This window comes from Oncorhynchus tshawytscha, linkage group LG30 (assembly GCF_018296145.1).
Source record: "Oncorhynchus tshawytscha isolate Ot180627B linkage group LG30, Otsh_v2.0, whole genome shotgun sequence".
Lineage (NCBI taxonomy): Eukaryota > Metazoa > Chordata > Actinopteri > Salmoniformes > Salmonidae > Oncorhynchus > Oncorhynchus tshawytscha.
This window is the reverse complement of record NC_056458.1, coordinates 35934201-35955043: the sequence shown is the minus strand read 5'-3', so window position 1 is coordinate 35955043 and position 20843 is coordinate 35934201. Positions and strand designations below refer to the sequence as shown.

General features: G+C 44.0%; 1 protein-coding gene across 2 annotated transcripts in view; it reads right to left on the bottom strand.

The window, feature by feature from the left end:
- The window catches only part of kirrel3a (kirre like nephrin family adhesion molecule 3a), a 279028-nt gene that overhangs the window by 59292 nt on the left and 198893 nt on the right, over positions 1-20843 (bottom strand). For both annotated transcript variants that reach the window (XM_024393565.2, XM_024393566.2), the window contains exon 5: positions 15752-15902. In XM_024393565.2, the coding sequence (XP_024249333.1) occupies positions 15752-15902 (151 nt within the window). The remainder of the gene's footprint in view (positions 1-15751; positions 15903-20843) is intronic.

Here is a 20843-nt window from a genome sequence, read left to right as displayed (position 1 = left end):
TAGGCTAATTGACATAATTTGAGTCAATTAGAGGTGTACCTGTAGATTTATTTCAAGGCATATCTTCAAACGCAGTGTTTCTTTGCTTGACATCATGGGGAAATCAAAAGAAATCAGCTAATTGTAGACCTCCACAAGTCTGGTTCATCCGTGGGAGCAATTTCCAAACGCCTGAAGGTACCATGTACAAACAATAGCACGCAAGTATAAACACCATGGGACCACGCAGCCGTCATACCGCTCAGGAAGGAGAAGTGTTCTGTCTCCTAGAGATTAATGTACTTTGGTGTGAAAAGTGCAAATCAATCCCAGAACAACAGCAAAGGACCCTGTGAAGATGCTGGAGGAAACAGGTACAAAATTATCTATATCCACAGTAAAACGAGTCCTATATTGACATAACCTGAAAGGCCGCTCAGCAAGGAAGAAGCCATTGCTCCATAACCGCCATAAAAAATGCCAGACTACGGTTTGCAACTGCACATGGGAACAAAGATCGTACTTTTTGTAGAAATGTCCTCTGGTCTGATGAAACAAAAATAGAACTGTTTGGCCATAATGACCATCGTTATGTTTGGAGGAAAAAGGGGGCGTGTTGCAAGCCGAAGAACACCATCCCAACCGTGAAGCACGGGGGTGGCAGCATCATGTTGGGGTGTGCTTTGCTGCAGGAAGGACTGGTGCACTTCACAAAAAAAATGGCATCACGAGGAGAGAAAATCATGTGGATATATTGAAGCAACATCTCAAGACATCAGTCAGGAAGTTGAAGAATGGTCGCAAGTGGGTCTTCCAAATGGACAATGACGCCAAACATACTTCCAAAGTTGTGGTAAAATGGCTTATGAACAACAAAGTCAAGGTATTGGAGTGGCCATCACAAAGCCCTGACCTCAATCCTATTGAAAATTTGTGGGCAGAACTGAAAAAGCGTGTGCGAGCAAGGAGGCCTTGTTGACTCAGTTACACAAGCCCTGTCAGGAGGAATGGGCCAAAATTCACCCAACTTACTGTGGGAAGCTTGTGGAAGCTTGGCTCACAGTTGAAGTGTACCTATGATACAAATTACAGACCTCTACATGCTTTGTAAGTAGGAAAACCTGCAAAATCGGCAGTGTATCAAATACTTGTTCTCCCCACTGTATGTGCACTACGCACAACCTTTTATCTGCAAAAAAATATGTTTCATGGAAACACATCTCTGGTGGAAACACTTGCATATTGTTTATGGATATTTTGGAATACTCACATGAAAATCTGTCTCAAATTAGATGGAAACATACCTATTGACAATGAAGTGATGAATGTAATGCCAAAAATGGGCTCACAGTCACAGTCACACAACTTATCCCCATTTAGCTCACCTATCATGTTCTCTTCCAGTGGAGCCTTCAGTCAAAACAACCTATGAAGTTGCTAATGGGGACATTGTAATAAAGAGATAGATACCTCTGGTGAATATAAATGTATGGGGCTTTTTTAGTGAAGGCTAGCAGACTCCTGGGGGAGACCGAGCTGCTTCTTTCAGCTTGATGAAGCACTCTTCTTACTTTAGATGGCAGAGTGAGTGTGTCTTTGCTGTGAAGAAAGAGAGCGTGTGTGTGTGTGTGTGGCTGTGTGAGAGATCGAGATTGTGTGTGTGTTTGCCCCTGTGTGTGTGTGACCCTCTATGTCTGTGTGTGTTTGGGTGTGATCCTAGTTATGTGTATGTGTGTCTGTGTGTGTCTTTGTGTGCCTGTGTGTGTGTCTTTGTGAGGTGCCCAGGGGCCTGGTGGACATAGCCAATCTGCATCTGGCTATTATTTTCCCCTTCCCCATTATTCCTGCACTGCTCTTATCCACTATAAGCAATCACTTCTCAAAAATAACAACCAATTTTTAAAAAATTCACCTTATTTTAAATGCACAGTATCACCCTTGGGTACAGAGCGCTTACTGTACTGTAGAAATGTACATAAAAGTACTTACATACATACTGTTAGGCATGTATATGGGAGGCGAAGTCAAGTGCAGGAGAGCGGAGTATATTAAACAGGCACACTTTAATACAAAAATAATCACACACAAAGACATGATGGGTAACAGAGGACTAAATACATGTAGATTGATTGGGGAATGAAAACCAGGTGTGTATATGGAACAAGACAAAACAAATTGACATATGAGAAATGGAGCGGAGATGGCTAGAAAGCCGGTGATGTCGATCGCCGAAAGCTGCCCAAACAAGGAAATCAAATCAAATCAAATTGTATTTGTCACATACACATGGTTAGCAGATGTTAATGCGAGTGTAGCGAAATGCTTGTGCTTCTAGTTCCGACAATGCAGTAATAACCAACAAGTAATCTAACTAACAATTCCAAAACTACTGTCTTATACACACAAGTGTAAGGGGATAAAGAATATGTACATAAAGATATATGAATGAGTGATGGTACAGAGCGGCATAGGCAAGATACAGTAGATGGTATCGAGTACAGTATATACAGTGGGGCAAAAAAGTATTTAGTCAGCCACCAATTGTGCAAGTTCTCCCACTTAAAAAGATGAGAGAATCCTGTAATTTTCATCATAGGTACACTTCAAATTTGACAGACAAAATGAGAAAAAAAATTCCAGAAAATCACATTGTAGGATTTTTAATGAATTTATTTGCAAATTATGGTGGAAAATAAGTATTTGGTCAATAACAAAAGTTTATCTCAATACTTTGTTATATACCCTTTGTTGGCAATGACAGAGGTCAAAAGTTTTCTGTAAGTCTTCACAAGGTTTTCAAACACTGTTGCTGGTATTTTGGCCCATTCCTCCATGCAAATCTCCTCTAGAGCAGTGATGTTTTGGGGCTGTTGCTGGGCAACACGGACGTTCAACTCCCTCCAAAGATTTTCTATGGGGTTGAGATCTGGGGACTGGCTAGGCCACTCCAGGACCTTGAAATGCTTCTTACGAAGCCACTCCTTCGTTGCCCGGGCGGTGTGTTTGGGATCATTGTCATGCTGAAAGACCCAGCCACGTTTCATCTTCAATGCCCTTGCTGATGGAAGGAAGTTTTCACTCAAAATACACTCAAGATACATGGCCCCATTCATTCTTTCCTTTACACGGATCAGTCGTCCTGGTCCCTTTGCAGAAAAACAGCCCCAAAGCATGATGTTTCCACCCCATGCTTCACGGTAGGTATGGTGTTCTTTGGATGGATCTCAGCATTCTTTGTCCTCCAAACACAACGAGTTGAGGTTTTACCAAAAAGTTATATTTTGGTTTCATCTGACCATATGACATTCTCCCAATCTTCTTCTGGATCATCCAAATGCTCTCTAGCAAACTTCAGACGGGCCTGGACATGTACTGGCACTGCAGGATTTGAGTCCCTGGCGGCGTAGTGTGTTACTGATGGTAGGCTTTGTTACTTTGGTCCCAGCTCTCTGCAGGTCATTCACTAGTTCCCCCTGTGTGGTTCTGGGATTTTTGCTCACCGTTCTTGTGATCATTTTGACCCCACGGGGTGAGATCTTGCGTGGAGCCCCAGATCGAGGGAGATTATCAGTGGTCTTGTATGTCTCCCATTTCCTAATAATTGCTCCCACAGTTGATTTCTTCAAACCAAGCTGCTTACCTATTGCAGATTCAGTCTTCCCAGCCTGGTGCAGGTCCACAATTTTGTTTCTGGTGTCCTTTGACAGCTCTTTGGTCTTGGCCTTATTTTCCACCATAATTTGCAAATATATTAATTTTAAAATGCTACAATGTGATTTTCTGGATTTTTTACCCTCATTTTGTCTGTCATAGTTGAAGTGTACCTATGATGAAAATTACAGGCCTCTCTCATCTTTTTAAGTGGGAGAACTTGCACAATTGGTGGCTGACTAAATACTTTTTTGCCCCACTGTACATATGAGATGAGTATGTAAACAAAGTGGCATAGTTAAAGTGGCTAGTGATACATGTATTACATAAAGATGCAGTAGATGATATAGAGTACAGTATATACGTATACATATGAGATGAATAATGTAGGGTATGTAAACATTATATTAAGTAGCATTGTTTAAAGTGGCTAGTGATATATTTTACATCAATTCCCATCAATTCCCATTATTAAAGTGGCTGGAGTTGAGTCAGTGTCAGTGTCAGTGTGTTGGCAGCAGCCACTCAATGTTAGTGGTGGCTGTTTAACAGTCTGATGGCCTTGAGATAGAAGCTGTTTTTCAGTCTCTCGGTCCCAGCTTTGATGCACCTGTACTGACCTCGCCTTCTGGATCATAGCGGGGTGAACAGGCAGTGGCTCGGGTGGTTGTTGTTCTTGATGATCTTTATGGCCTTCCTGTGACATCGGGTTGTGTAGGTGTCCTGGAGGGCAGGTAGTTTGCCCCCGGTGATGCGTTGTGGAGAGCCTTACGGTTGTGGGCGGAGCAGTTACCGTACCAGGCGGTGATGCAGCCTGACAGGATGCTCTTGATTGTGCATCTGTAGAAGTTTGTGAGTGCTTTTGGTGACAAGCCAAATTTCTTCAGCCTCTTGAGGTTGAAGAGGTGCTGCTGCGCCTTCTTCACGATGCTGTCTGTGTGGGTGGACCAATTCAGTTTGTCTGTGATGTGTACGCCGAGGAACTTAAAACTTACTACCCTCTCCACTACTGTTCCATCGATGTGGATAGGGGGGTGTTCCCTCTGCTGTTTCCTGAAGTCCACAATCATCTCCTTTGTTTTGTTGATGTTGAGTGTGATGTTATGTTCCTGACACCACACTCCGAGGGCCCTCACCTCCTCCCTGTAGGCCGTCTCGTCGTTGTTAGTAATCAAGCCTACCACTGTTGTGTCGTCCGCAAACTTGATGATTGAGTTGGAGGCGTGCGTGGCCACGCAGTCGTGGGTGAACAGGGAGTACAGGAGAGGGCTCAGAACGCACCCTTGTGGGGCCCCAGTGTTGAGGATTCGCGGGGTGGAGATGTTTTTACCTACCCTCACCACCTGGGGGCGGCCCGTCAGGAAGTCCAGTACCCAGTTGCACAGGGTGGGGTCGAGACCCAGGGTCTCGAGCTTGATGACGAGTTTGGATGGTACTATGGTGTTAAATGCTGAGCTGTAGTCGATGAACAGCATTCTCACATAGGTATTCCTCTTGTCCAGATGGGTTAGGGCAGTGTGCACTGTGGTTGAGATTGCATCGTCTGTGGACCTATTTGGGCGGTAAGCAAATTGGAGTGGGTCTAGGGTGTCAGGTAGGGTGGAGGTGATATGGTCCTTGACTAGTCTCTCAAAGCACTTCATGATGACGGAAGTGAGTGCTACGGGGCGGTAGTCGTTTAGCTCAGTTACCTTAGCTTTCTTGGGAACAGGAACAATGGTGGCCCTCTTGAAGCATGTGGGAACAGCAGACTGGGCTAGGGATTGATTGAATATGTCCGTAAACCCAACAGCCAGCTGGTCTGCGCATGCTCTGAGGGCGCGGCTGGGGATGCCATCTGGGCCTGCAGCCTTGCGAGGGTTAACACGTTTAAATGTTTTACTCACGTCGGCTGCAGTGAAGGAGAGTCCGCATGTTTTGGTTGCGGGCCGTGTCAATGGCACTGTATTGTCCTCAAAGCATGCAAAAAAGTTATTTAGTCTGCCTGGGAGCAAGGCATCCTGGTCCGTGACTGGGCTGGTTTTCTTTTTGTAATCCGTGATTGACTGTAGACCCTGCCACATACTTCTTGTGTCTGAGCCGTTGAATTGCGATTCTACTTTGTTTCTATACTGACGCTTAGCTTGTTTGATTGCCTTGCGGAGGGAATAGTTACACTGTTTGTATTCGGTCATGTTTCCGGTCACCTTGCCCTGATTTAAAGTAGTGGTTCGCGCTTTCAGTTTCACGCGAATGCTGCCATCAATCCACAGTTTCTGGTTTGGGAATGTTTTAATCGTTGCTATGGGAACGACATCTTCAACGCACGTTCTAATGAACTCGCTCACCGAATCAGCGTATTCGTCAATGTTGTTGTTTGACGCAATACGAAACATATCCCAGTCCACGTGATGGAAGCAGTCCTGGAGCGTGGAATCAGATTGGTTGGACCAGCGTTGAACAGACCTCAGCGCGGGAGCTTCTTGTTTTAGCTTCTGTCTGTAGGCAGGGAGCAACAAAATGGAGTCGTGGTCAGCTTTTCCGAAAGGATGGCGGGGGAGGGCCTTATATGCATCGCGGAAGTTAGAATAGCAATGATCCAAGGTTTTACCAGCCCTGGTTGCGCAATTTATATGCTGATACAATTTAGGGAGTCTTGTTTTCAGATTAGCCTTGTTAAAATCCCCAGCTACAATGAATGCAGCCTCAGGATGTGTGGATTCCAGTTTGCAAAGAGTCAAATAAAGTTTGTTCAGAGCCATCGATGTGTCTGCTTGGGGGGGAATATATACGGCTGTGATTATAATCGAAGAGAATTCCCTTGGTAGATAATGCGGTCGACATTTGATTGTGAGGAATTCTAAATCAGGTGAACAGAAGGACTTGAGTTCCTGTATGTTGTTGTGACCACACCACGTCTCGTTAACCATAAAGCATACGCCCCCGCCCCTCTTCTTACCAGAAAAATGTTTGTTTCTGTCGGCGCGATGCGTGGAGAAACCAGCTGGCTGCACCGACTCCGATAGCGTCTCTCGAGTGAGCCATGTTTCTGTGAAGCAAAGAACGTTTACAGTCCCTGATGTCCCTCTGGAATGCTACCCTTGCTCGGATTTCATCAACCTTGTTGTCAAGAGACTGGACATTGGCGAGTAGTATGCTAGGGAGTGGCGCGCGATGTGCCCGTCTCCGGAGCCTGACCAGAAGACCGCTTAGTTTGCCTCTTTTACGACGTCGTTGTTTTGTGTCGCAGGCTGGGATCCATTCCGTTGTCCTGGGTGGAAGGCAGAACACAGGATCCGCTGCGGGAAAGTCATATTCTTGGTCGTACTGATGGTGAGTTGACGCTGCTCTTATATTCAGTAGTTCTTCTCGACTGTATGTAATGAAACCTAAGATGACCTGGGGTACCAATGTAAGAAATAACACGTAAAAAAACAAAAACTGCATAGTTTCCTAGGAACGCGAAGTGAGTGGGCCATCTCTGTCGGCGCCTGAGGTAGAGCGGGGTCCATGTCCCGCACCCGAGCCGCCGCCATGAAAGAGGCCCACCCGGACCCTCCCCTTTATATTAGGTTTTTGCGGCCGGAGTCCGCACCTTTGTGAGGGGGGTACTGTCACGCCCTGACCTGAGTATTCTTTGTTTTCTTTATATATTTTGGTTAGGTCAGGGTGTGACGAGGGTGGTATGTGTGTTTTGTCTCATCTAGGGTTTTTTGTATGTCTAGGTGTGTGTCTAGTCTAGACATATTGTAGGTCTATGGTGACCTGGATTGGTTCCCAATCAGAGGCAGCTGTTTATCTTTGTCTCTGATTGGGGATCCTATTTAGGTTGCCATTTTCCAGTTTGGGTTCGTAGGTTATTGTCTATGTGATGTTGCATGTTAGCACTCTGTTTCTATAGCGGTCACGTTCGTCTGGTTAGTTTGTTTGTTTGTTTTAGTGTATTTCGTGTTTTTTCCGTCTTTCATTAAATCATGCATTCACAACACGCTGCGCTTTGGTCCGCTTCTTACGACGATTGTGACATGGAGGAAAAACTAATACCTGAAGTTAGGGAGTTAGCTAGCTAACGTTAGCCAACTTTTGGCTAGCGCTAACTGGCGAAAACTAGCCAATTTAATTTACTTCTGTTGAAATGGGACAAAAAGGCTACAAAACGTTTCCGTACACACACCAGCTGTTAGAAACTACTATTTGACAGATAGCTGGCTGTGGTAGGTACTAGCTAGCTAACTAGTTAATTCTCTACAGACAGAACTTCATTCGAGAGCGGATGAAACATTAGCTGACATTACATGTCAGTTACACTACTAACTCAGCACTGGGAACACAAGTCAAACAGCAGATACGTTTGCCACCTACATCAGTCAAATAAAGAGCAGCCAGTTTCTGCTCTGCTTGCTTTACAACTCTGAGAACATGCACAACACACAGACAGCAGCGCTGTGCTGGTCAGAAGCTTTGCCTTCACACAGCCTAAAATCAGCCGGCTGACATCGCCAAACAGCCTACCCGACAGCTCGGAGGCATTCGCGTGGTCCTAAAGCACAGCGATGCCGCTTTTTTTGTATCACAGTGAAATGATACAACTGGGGGGTCAACATGTTTATTTTAGAATGTGGGGGGTTCATGTCCCCCGCATCCCCAGTAAAAGTTGCGCACACATTGGATTTATGCATCAAATTGTAGACGGCTTGACAGAAATGGTAACAGAAGATGAATGTTGAACTTTTGTTGCACACATATCCAGATTATGCTTCATTCCATTTTGCGCAATGACGCTGTAGGTGTGTTCGAGTTGTTAGCTGCTTAAACTATGTGGTAACAATGGATACTTTTTGGTACATAACTCAAATACTTCAACACAATTGGTAACTTATTGGGAGCCAAATTGTACATAGTGATGATTGTGTCAATAATTCTCAAAGAAGCAGAAGTGTAATTAGAAATCAATTAGAATAGGTAACTAACTACCTGCTTATAAAATAACCCTGTATGCTCATTTCTACTGCATAGATCATCATCACAGATATCCAGGTGGTCAGAAACACATTCAAATGGACAGAGCTAAGAGAAATATGATAATGCTCCATTAGAACACCCCTGTGAGCAGTGAGAGATTGCCTGACATGATTGGTTTCGCGAACTTGATGGACCCCGTGCTAACCCACCTCCCCAATGTTTGTCTGCCTTCTGCCCAATGCATTCTGGGGCATGTGTCTGTATGTGTGCGTCTCACACCACCTGCCATCACCACCCAAACCGACAGCTGCCTCTCATCAATATTAACTGGCTACTGTGACAGTATGGCGCCCCTGGTGGCAGTCTGTGGTTCCCTGAGGACCTCCAGGAGCATCATGGCCTATCCACCTCACCGTGCTCTGTTATCACTTATTCATCCAACACCTGTTCCCACCCCCTCACTCTGACCTGCTGAGGTGGGGTGCCTGTGGCTTGTGGCTTATTGCTGGCTTTCCACCCCCCTTCAACGATCCACCCCTCCCTTTGCTACTGTATGTGATGCAAAGTGGAACGAGAGACGCATATAGGGGGGAAATCAGTCGGGCTAATGCTAAGCGCTAAAGGCAGACCCATCGCTCAAGCTCTTCTCGATCTGTTATGGCGGGGGGATCGGCTCTCACTTTTGCATCCTGAGGAGAATTAATTCCAACAGCTTTGGCATTCCAATAGAGAGTGTATTGTTCAAACACTGTTGGTGTATTGGGGGGGGGGAGTCCTCAACTCTGCGCTGGTGCAGTTCATTCCCATCAAACGTGCTCCACTTACGATCGGTATCAGATTCACCTTATTACCCAAATTGATTCAAGGACATACAGCAACTATAGCTCCAGTGTTGCTGCATCTGCCCTCTACTCTATATATTTATTTTATTTCAGGCTACTCAAGGCTACCCAGATAGAAAGAGCTAGGGCAGAATCAAACATTTGTTTTCATACAGCAGTTGACTTGCGTAAGGAGAGGAAAAAACGGCGCCATTGTTTTGCTTGACAAAACGATTAGCTCCTCTCTGACAGTGCACACAGCAATGGCTAATCGGTTAGCGCTCTCGTTTCTGTCTCTCCCCGTGCCCAGGCTTGGGGAAAGGATTCCTTTTGGATGACACACAAAAAATATAAAGAATGCACTAGGAAGAATGGAGCTGTCAAGAGTAATGGATCCTTGAATAGTATTTTCTGCTTTATTAGTCATACTTAATAGCTTTGAAGGAGCTATGAGGGATGTGAAAGGCCTTTGTTTGAAATCCATAACTTATGGCAAATGATTTTTGTGATGAAATAATATCATCTGACAATTGAATTTTGTACAGAGGGGGCCCATTTTTCACTATTCGGAAGAAATCTCTTATGATGGCATTTTGATTAGTGGCAGGGCGAGCTCCAGAAATAAAAAAAGAGAAGCACATATAGTGGCAACACACACAGCAAGAATAAAATGGCAAACACTAGCATTGACTTTCATTGGCTAAGACTGTGACATTGTTAATCTTCATCAAATGCATTCTCTTTCATTGTGCTTCCAGACCAATTTTCCTTTGAATCGGAAGTGCTGCATTTCATAGAATTCACATTTCAACAATGTTTGTGAAAACCCAGCCATGGACAACGGAATTAATATGGATCAATCTGGCATACTCCAATAAGTAATGTTGAGAAATATTGGAAATATTGGGTTAGCACGTGCAATGTTAGGGGTAGAATTCTGCAGTAGAAATAGGATAAATAGAGTACTTCAATGGTCAGAAAGATAGACCAATGGATGAGTTTTGGAACAAGAGCTTCTTCTCTCACAGATCAATATAACATTATAGCCAGATATCAACTGTTTGTTGTGAATGAATAGTATGTACACCATATATACAAAAGTATGGACACCCCTTCAAATAAGCGGATTTGTGTAACGGTTTTCTTCTATCTCCTCCTCTGAAGAGGAGGTGTAGCAAGGATCGGACCAAAATGCAGCGTGGTAATTTTCATACATGTTTAATAGACAAATAAACACAAACAATACAAAACAAGAAACGAACCGCAAAAACCTAAACAGCCTATCTGGTGCAAACAAACACAGAGACAGGAACAATCACCCACGAAACACTCAAAGAATATGGCTGCCTAAATATGGTTCCCAATCAGAGACAACGATAAACAACTGCCTCTGATTGAGAACAACTTCAGGCAACCATAGACTTTCCTAGAAAACCCCACTATACCACAATCCCAATACCTACAAAAAAAACCAAGACAAAACACACCACATAATAAACCCATGTCACACCCTGGCCTGACCAAAATAATAAAGAAAACACAAAATACTTAGACCAGGGCGTGACAATTTGGCTATTTCAGCCACACCCGTTGCTGACAGGTGTGCACATTGAGTACACAGCCATGCAATCTCCATAGAAAAAACATTGTCAGTATAAGGGCCTTAATGAAGAGCTCAGTGACTTTCAGAGTGGCACCGTCATAGAATGTCACCTTTCCAACAATTCCTATCCTGCTAGAACTAGAGAAGAACGCTACCTGCCCCAATACCTGCCCCTGACTGCCCTTAACCAGCACAAAAACATCCTGTGGCGTACTGCATTAGCATCGAATAGCCCCTGCGATATGCAACATTTCAGGAACCAATATACACAGGCAATTAGGAAAGCGAAGGGTAGCTTTTTCAAACAAAAATATTCATCCTGTAGCACAAACTCCCAAACGTTCTGGGACACTGTGAAGTCCATGGAGAATAAGAGCATCTCCTCCCAGCTGCCCACTCCACTGAGGCTAGGAAACATTGTCACCACCGATAAATCCACGATAATTGACAATTTCAATAAGCATTTTTCTACGGCTGGCTATACTTCCAACCTGGCTACCCCTACCCCGGTCAACAGCACTGCACCCCCCACAACTTGCCCAAGCCTCCCCAGCCTTCACCCAAATCCAGATACCCGATGTTCTGAAAGAGCTGCAAAATCTGGACCCCTACAAATCAGCTGGGCTAGACAATCTGGACCCTGTCTTTCTAAAATGAACGCCGTAATTGTTGCAACCCCTATTATTAGCCTGTTCAACCTTTCTTTCGTATTGTCTGAGATCCCCAAAGATCGGAAAGCTGCCACGGTCATCCCCCTCGTCAAAGGGGGAGACACTCTAGACCCAAACTGTTACAGACCTATATCTATCCTACTCTGCCGTTCTAAGGTCTTTGAAAGCCAAGTTAAAGAACAGATCACTGACCATTTCGAATCCCACCATACTTCTCCGCTATGCAATCTGGTTTCTGAGCTGGTCATGGGGGCACCTCAGCCACGCTCAAGGTCCTAAATGATACCATGACTGCCATCGATAAAAGACAATACTGTGCAGCTGTAATCATCGACCTGGCCAAGGCTTTCGACTGTCAATTTTTTATTTATTTCACCTTCATTTAACCAGGTAGGCTAGTTGAGATTGAGTTCTCATTTGCAACTGCGACCTGGCCAAGATAAAGCAAAGCAGTTTGACACATACAACAACACAGAGTTACACATGGAACAAACAAACATACAATCAATAATACAGTCGAAAAATCTATATACAGCATGTGCAAATGAGGGAGGATAAATAGGCCATGGTGGCGAAGTAATTACAATATAGCAATTAAACACTGGAATTGTAGAATGTGCAGAAAATGAATGTGCAAGTAGAGATACTGGGGTGCAAAGGAGCAAGATAAATAAATAAATAAATAAATAAATAAATAAATACAGTATGGGGATGAGGTAGATTGGATGGGCTATTTACAGAAGGGCTATTTACAGGTTCAGGGATCTGTGAGCTGCTCTGACAGCTGGTGCTTCAAGCTATTAAGGGAGGTAGGAGTCTCCAGCTTTAGTGATTTTGCAGTTCGTTCCAGTCATTGGCAGCAGAGAACTGGAAGGAGATGCGGCCAAAGGAAGAATTGGCTTTGGGGTGACCAGTGAGATATTCCTGCTGGAGCTTGTGTTACGGGTGGGTGCTGCTATGGTGACCAGTGAGCTGAGAAACCTAGCAGAGACTTGTAGATGACCTGGAGCCAGTGGGTTTGGCGACGAGTATGAAGTGAGGGCCAGCCAACGAGAGCATACAGGTTGCAGTGGTGGGTAGTATATGGGGCTTTGGTGATAAAATGGATGGCACTGTGATAGACTGCATCCAATTTGCTGAGTAGAGTGTTGGAGGCTATTTTGTAAATGACATCGCCAAAGTTGAGGATCGGTAGGATGGTCAGTTTTACGAGGGTACTGTATGTTTGGCAGCATGAGTGAAGGGTGCTTTGTTGCGAAATAGGAAGCCGATTCTAGATTTAATTAATCTCTCTGGGATAGATGGGACATTAGCGTCCCACATGGCCAAAATACAGCGAAAATGCAGAGCGCCAAATTCAAATAAATTACTATACAAATTAAACTTTCAAGAAATCACACATGCAATGCACCAAATTAAAGCTACACTTGTTGTGAATCCAGCCAACGTGTTAGATTTAAAAAAGGCTTTACAGCGAAAGCAAACCATGCTATTATCTGAGGGTAGCGCCCCAGCAAACATATTTCAACCCTCCAGGCACAACACAAAATGCAGAAATAAAGATATAATTCATGCCTTACCTTTGACAAGCTTCTTCTGTTGGCACTCCAATATGTCCCATAAACATCACAAATGGTTATTTTGTTCAATTAATTCTGTCAATATATATCCAAAATGTTCATTTATTTTAGCGCCGTTTGATCTAGAAAAACACTGGTTCCAACTCGCGCAACATAACTACAAAATTTCTCATAAGTTACCTGTAAGCTTTGTCCTAACATTTCAAAGTACTTTCCTAATAAAACTTTAGGTATTTTTTAACCTAAATAATTGATAAAATTGAAGACGGGATATACTGTGTTCAATCCCGGAGGAAAACAAAGTGGAGCGTGCTTTTCAGGTCACACGCCTCTATCAAAGAGTACACTTCCCTCTAGCCTCATTCTGGACAGTGCTACTTCTTCATTTCTCAAAGGAAAAACCTCAACCAATTTCGACTGTTGACATCCAGTGGAAGCGATAGCAACTGCAAGAAACTTGCTTAGAAATCTGGATTCCCAATGAAAACCCATTGAAAAGAGAGTGACCTCAAAAAAACAAAAATTCTGAATGGCTTGTCCTTGGTGTTTCGCCTGCCAAATAAGTTCTGTTATACTCACAGACCTGATTCAAACAGTTTTTGAAACTTCCAGAGTGTTTTCTATCCTAATCTATGAATACTATGCATATCTTAGCTTCTGGGCCTGAGTAGCAGGCAGTTTACTTTGGACACACTTTTCATCCGGATGTGAAAATACTGCCCCCTTGGATTGGAGATGCTTAATGTGAATCTGGAAGGAGAGTTTACAGTCTAACCAGACACCTAGGGATTTGTTGTTGTCAAGATATTCTAAGTCAGAACCGTCCAGAGTAGTGATGCTGGACGGGCGGGCAGGTGCGGGCAGCGATTGGTTGAATAGCATGCATTTAGTTTTACTTGCATTTAAGAGCAGTTGGAGGCCACGGAAGGAGAGTTGTATGGCATTGAAGCTCATCTGGAGGTTAGTTAACACAGGGTCCAAAGAAGTGCCAGAGGTATACAGAATGGTTTTCGTCTGCGTAGAGGTGGATCAAAGCATCACCTGCAGCAAGAGCGACATCATTGATGTATACAGAGAAGAGAGTCGGCCTGAGAATTGAACCCTGTGGCACAAGGATAGAGACTGCCAGAGGTCCGGACAACAGGCCCTCCGATTTGACACACTGAGCTCTATCAAATAAGTAGTTGGTGAACCAGGTGAGGCAATCATTTATAAGTCTTTGCTAGGTAAAGCGCCGCCTTATCTCAGCTCACTGGTCACCATAGCAGCACCCACCCGTACCAGCAGGTATATTTCACTGGTCACCCCCAAAGCCAATTCCTACTTTGGCCGCCTTTCCTTCCAGTTCTCTGCTGCCAATGACTGGAATGAATTGCAAATATCACTGAAGCTGGAGACTCATATCTCCCTCACTAACTTTAAGCATCAGCTGTCAGAGCAGCTTACATATCATTGCACCTGCACATAGCCCATCTGTAAATTGCCCATCCAACTACCTCATGCCCATATTGTTTTTTGTTGTTGTTTTTTTGCTCTTTTGCACCCCAGTATCTCTACTTGCACATTCATCTTCTGCACATCTATCACTCCAGTGTTTAAGTGCTAAATTGTAATTATTTTGCCACTATGGCCTATTTATTGCCTTACCTCCCTAGTCTTATCTCATTTGCACAAGCTGTATATAGAATTTTTCTACTGTATAATTGACTGTACGTTTGTTTATTCCATGTGAAACTCTGTGTTGTTGTTTGTGTCGCACTGCTTTGCTTTATCTTGGCCAGGTCGCATTTGTAAATTAGAACTTGTTCTCAACTGGCCTTCCTGGTTAAATAAAGGTGAGATAAAAAAATATTTAACATGTATTGTGCCACCTGTAAAGTTTGGTGGTTGAGGACTAATGGGCTGGGGGTGTTTTTCACGGTTCAAGCTAGGCCCCTTAGTTCACGTGAAGGGAAATTTTAAAGCTACAGAATTAAATTACATTCTAGATGATTCTGTGATTCCAACTTTGTGGCAACAGTTGGGGAAGGCCCTTTCCTGTTTCAGCATGACAATGCCCCAGTGCACAATGTGAGGTCCATACAGAAATAATTTGTTGATCGGTGTGGAAGAACTTGACTGGCCTGCAAAGAGCCCTGACATCAACTCCATCGAACACCTTTGGGATGAATTGGAACACTGACTGCGAGCCAGGCTTAATCGTCCAACGTCAGTGTCCGATCTCAGTAACTCTCTTGTGGCTGAATAGAAGCAAGTCCCTACAGCAATCTTCCAACATCTAGTGGAAAACCTTCCCAGAAGAGTGGAGGCTGTTATAACAGCAAAGGAGTGCCCATGATTTTGGAATGAGATGCTCGATGAGCAGTCGTCTACATACCTTTGATCGTGTAGTGTAAGTTTTCACACAGTGCACCCTACCTCACCCTAGATCTGTCGTGACTTTTGCTTCCAAACAACCTAAAATAGATCATTTCCATGGTGTGACTCAGATGACGCTGTACTCACGTTGGATATCGATGGTGACGACAGCATCTTTACCGTTGGGCGCTGCCTTGTTTGAAGCCCGACAGGTGATCCGTTGGCCTGTCTCGATGTTGGAGGCAGAGAGGTAGAGTGTGCTGACTGTGCTCTCCCTTCGCCCATCCCGTAAAAGTGTCTGAGGAATCATTAAAAGACCAAAGATTATCACTAGCTATTACAGTTACAAGATGTCTTCCTTTCATTACATTTACCTTGTGTTCATTTAGCATTCTTATCCAGTGTGACTAGAGTAACTAAGGTAGATAAGACAATCACATATCACAGCCATGCAAGTACAACCTTCTACAGTACAGTATGTATTGTCATGACTGTCCTGATCAGGTCAGGTTACAGGAGACCACAACTCTACAGATCATCTCTCAACCCCAACAGAGGAGGAGAGATCTAGGAGTCTGAAGATGTGCCCCTGGTAAATCTCAGGCCACAGACAAATTCCTTTGTCCTGTTACTATGGAGAACCATCCTCAGAACATTAAACATGAAATAAAGGGATTTTGGAACAATGGCTTCCATCAGCCACAATGGTGGTCATGACAATAGATGGAATATGAAAATGTATGTCATTTTTGTTTTGTTATTAAAGGTTAATAGACGTTATTACAAAAACATTTTAACATGAAGAGTTTTCCTAGTATATGCTTGATGTTTTTACATTGTACGTTGTGTGGAAAATGTCCAAATCAAAGCGATTGTTTTGGGGAAGATGAAATGTTAAGTTAGTTGTCTAAAATTGGATTTGAGTAATATCTGTACTTTGCCTCATTAACTTGGTACGCCCAGAGAATTGCCCTAAAGGCGGTTACGCCCACTTCTGACCCAAGGGTATAAAACCTGTGAGTAGAGAATTTACAGCAGGACTACGTGACCCCAGCTGCAGCAAGGTCTAAAAAAAGTCAACGAACCCAGAACGCAACCCACGTTTGAGGACAAAGAAATCCTTTTCTACCCAAGCTACGGATGAGTAGCTGTGTCTAAGCGGGTGAATTCAAGTCGAACCACTTAGCCTCCATCTCCCATAGAATCGTGGTATCTAAAGGGTTTCATTCCTATGCTGCGAGCTCTGAGCTACAGAGCTGTCTGTCCTCAGAAGACCCCTTCCAGAGAAAAGGGTGAGGGAACAGACTCCTAAGCCAAAAAGGACACTGACATCAGGAGGACGAGCAGGGAGGTGCACAGGAGAAGTGCGTCATCGAACAGCGGAAAGGTCCACGCAGAGAATCCTCAGAGATCATCCCCACGTAATTACATCATTATATTCTGACCCATAAGAGCGGCAGTTTGGGGCAAGGCTAGGGTTAGAATAGCATAGCTGACAAATTCACCCAAATGTATATGTCTCTTGTGTACTTTCTTTTTTCTCTCTCTTTTGAAATCCTCATTGTGGGTAACACGCGCCATAGTGTGTTGGCCCGTTATACTAAGTTCTAATCAATAGCCTATAATGTGTTTTGTCTATGTGTATCTTTTATCATCATTTTAGCTTTTTAGTAAATAAATATTCAACTAAGATTGGTGTGGTACGAATTCATTAGTGAGACCCGGGTCCGTGCAGATTCACGGGCTATATGACGTTCAGAACGAGATTGGTAGAGGTAACTGGTTAATTAGCGGCTGTTGTAAAATCAATATTCTGATATTCTTTGAGTTAATTTGGGAAATAGAAACTCAATAAAAACTCATTTTCCGATGGTGCTCCAGGTTAATGAGTTAATAATTGCTTGATTCAGTTAATCATGCAATTAGAAACTTGTAATCATTCGATGAGCAACAGTCGTCACAATAACTAATACAACGTCACGACAGTATGTAGGGAGCAATAGGTTTACAGTACATCATGCAATGTTTGTACTGTATGACCTATAGGATTTTGCACATGTTTTCCATAAATCTCATGTATGTCTTGCCCTGACTTACATAGTAATATCATAGTAGTTACATATTTGGAATTACATAGTTATAGAGTTTATTGGTATACATCATTAACAGATTTGTGATGTCATACGCAGGTTAGCATTTCTCATTATGAATCTGATTCAGGGGGCAGCTCTTTATAGTGGTCACTAGCTGGCACAGCCACAAAGACATATGATCTGATTTGAAACCTAACCCTAAACTTAACCCTAACCTTAACCACAAGGATAACCCTAATATCTAACCCTAACCTTAAAAACATTTTTGTTTTCATGAACCTGTACAATATTTAGACTTTGTAGCTGGCCTATTTAGTGGAAATTGCTTAGTTCTGCCTAGAGGACAAGACTCATCCCAATTCAAATCAAATCAAAAATGTTTTGTCACATACACATGGTTAGCAGATGTTAATGCGGGTGTAGCGAAATGCTTGTGCTTCTAGTTCCGACAATGCAGTAATAACGAACAAGTAATCTAACTAACAATTCCAAAAAACTACTGTCTTATACACACAAGTGTAAGGGGATAAAGAATATGTACATAAGGATATATGAATGAGTGATGGTACAGAGCAGCATAGGCAAGATACAGTAGATGATATCGAGTACAGTATATACATATGAGATGAGTATGTAAACCAAGTGGCATAGTTAAAGTGGCTAGTGATACATGTATTACATAAGGATGCAGTCGATGATATAGAGTACAGTATCTACGTATGCATATGAGATGAATAATGTAGGGTAAGTAACATTATATAAGGTAGCATTGTTTAAAGTGGCTAGTGATATATTTACATCATTTCCCATCAATTCCCATTATTAAAGTGGCTGGAGTAGAGTCAGTGTCATTGACAGTGTGTTGGCAGTAGCCACTCAATGTTAGTGGTGGCTGTTTAACAGTCTGATGGCCTTGAGATAGAAGCTGTTTTTCAGTCTCTCGGTCCCAGCTTTGATGCACCTGTACTGACCTCGCCTTCTGGATGACAGCGGGGTGAACAGGCAGTGGCTCGGGTGGTTGATGTCCTTGATGATCTTTATGGCCTTCCTGTAGCATCGGGTGGTGTAGGTGTCCTGGAGGGCAGGTAGTTTGCCCCCGGTGATGCGTTGTGCAGACCTCACTACCCTCTGGAGAGCCTTACGGTTGAGGGCGGTGCAGTTGCCATACCAGGCGGTGATACAGCCCGCCAGGATGCTCTCGATTGTGCATCTGTAGAAGTTTGTGAGTGCTTTTGGTGACAAGCCGAATTTCTTCAGCCTCCTGAGGTTGAAGAGGCGCTGCTGCGCCTTCCTCACGATGCTGTCTGTGTGAGTGGACCAATTCAGTTTGTCTGTGATGTGTATGCCGAGGAACTTAAAACTTGCTACCCTCTCCACTACTGTTCCATCGATGTGGATGGGGGTGTTCCCTCTGCTGTTTCCTGAAGTCCACAATCATCTCCTTAGTTTTGTTGACGTTGAGTGTGAGGTTATTTTCCTGACACCACACTCCGAGGGCCCTCACCTCCTCCCTGTAGGCCGTCTCGTCGTTGTTGGTAATCAAGCCTACCACTGTTGTGTCGTCCGCAAACTTGATGATTGAGTTGGAGGCGTGCGTGGCCACGCAGTCGTGGGTGAACAGGGAGTACAGGAGAGGGCTCAGAACGCACCCTTGTGGGGCCCCAGTGTTGAGGATCAGCGGGGAGGAGATGTTGTTGCCTACCCTCACCACCTGGGGGCGGCCCGTCAGGAAGTCCAGTACCCAGTTGCACAGGGCGGGGTCGAGACCCAGGGTCTCGAGCTTGATGACGAGTTTGGATGGTACTATGGTGTTAAATGCTGAGCTGTAGTCGATGAACAGCATTCTCACATAGGTATTCCTCTTGTCCAGATGGGTTAGGGCAGTGTGCAGTGTGGTTGAGATTGCATCGTCTGTGGACCTATTTGGGCGGTAAGCAAATTGGAGTGGGTCTAGGGTGTCAGGTAGGGTGGAGGTGATATGGTCCTTGACTAGTCTCTCAAAGCACTTCATGATGACGGAAGTGAGTGCTACGGGGCGGTAGTCGTTTGGCTCAGTTACCTTAGCTTTCTTGGGAACAGGAACAATGGTGGTCCTCTTGAAGCATGTGGGAACAGCAGACTGGTATAGGGATTGATTGAATATGTCCGTAAACACACCGGCCAGCTGGTCTGCGCATGCTCTGAGGGCGCGGCTGGGGATGCCGTCTGGGCCTGCAGCCTTGCGAGGGTTAACACGTTTAAATGTCTTACTCACTTCGGCTGCAGTGAAGGAGAGACCGCATGTTTTCGTTGCAGGCCGTGTCAGTGGCACTGTATTGTCCTCAAAGCGGGCAAAAAAGTTATTTAGTCTGCCTGGGAGCAAGACATCCTGGTCCGTGACTGGGCTGGGTTTCTTCCTGTAGTCCGTGATTGACTGTAGACCCTGCCACATGCCTCTTGTGTCTGAGCCGTTGAGCCAATTCACGTCAACCTGCATGTCATACTGGACAGATGGGAACAGTCGTCTTTCTATCGTTTGCCTTCTCAATCTGCATGCCTTGATATGTCAAGTCATGAAATGACTCAAAGTATGTGAATCCAAAACCCAGACTCATCATTGGATAAAGATTAAACATATTGGTTCTCTGTCTCCAAAATATTTTTTTATGATGCATTTAAATGAAGCTGTTACCAGACTAAGAAGAATCAAAAGGACTTTACATCCTAACAGAGTGACATGTAAATATGACATGATAGGTGCCAGGTAGCCTAGCAGTTAAGAGCATTGGGCCAGTAACTGAATGGTTGCTGGTTTGAATCCCCTAACTGACTACATAAAAAATCTGTCGATGTGTCCTTGAGCACGTAACCCTAATTAATCCTGTAAATTGCTCTGGATATGAGCATCTGCTAAATGATGTAATCAGTATCAAATGTGATACATATCAAATATGCTATACAGATGTTGATACTAAGTACTTACAAAGTAAGTATACACTGCCCTTCCAAATCCTGATACAATAATATACACGTCTAAGTGGCTTGCCTCTGTCTAATTTCTGGGTTTATATTGAGTGAAGGGAGCGCTCTCCAGTGGGTTTGTTTGGGTTAGACTCACCCTGGAACAAGCAAGACTACACTGCGAGATTGTCATGGGGCCGCTTCTT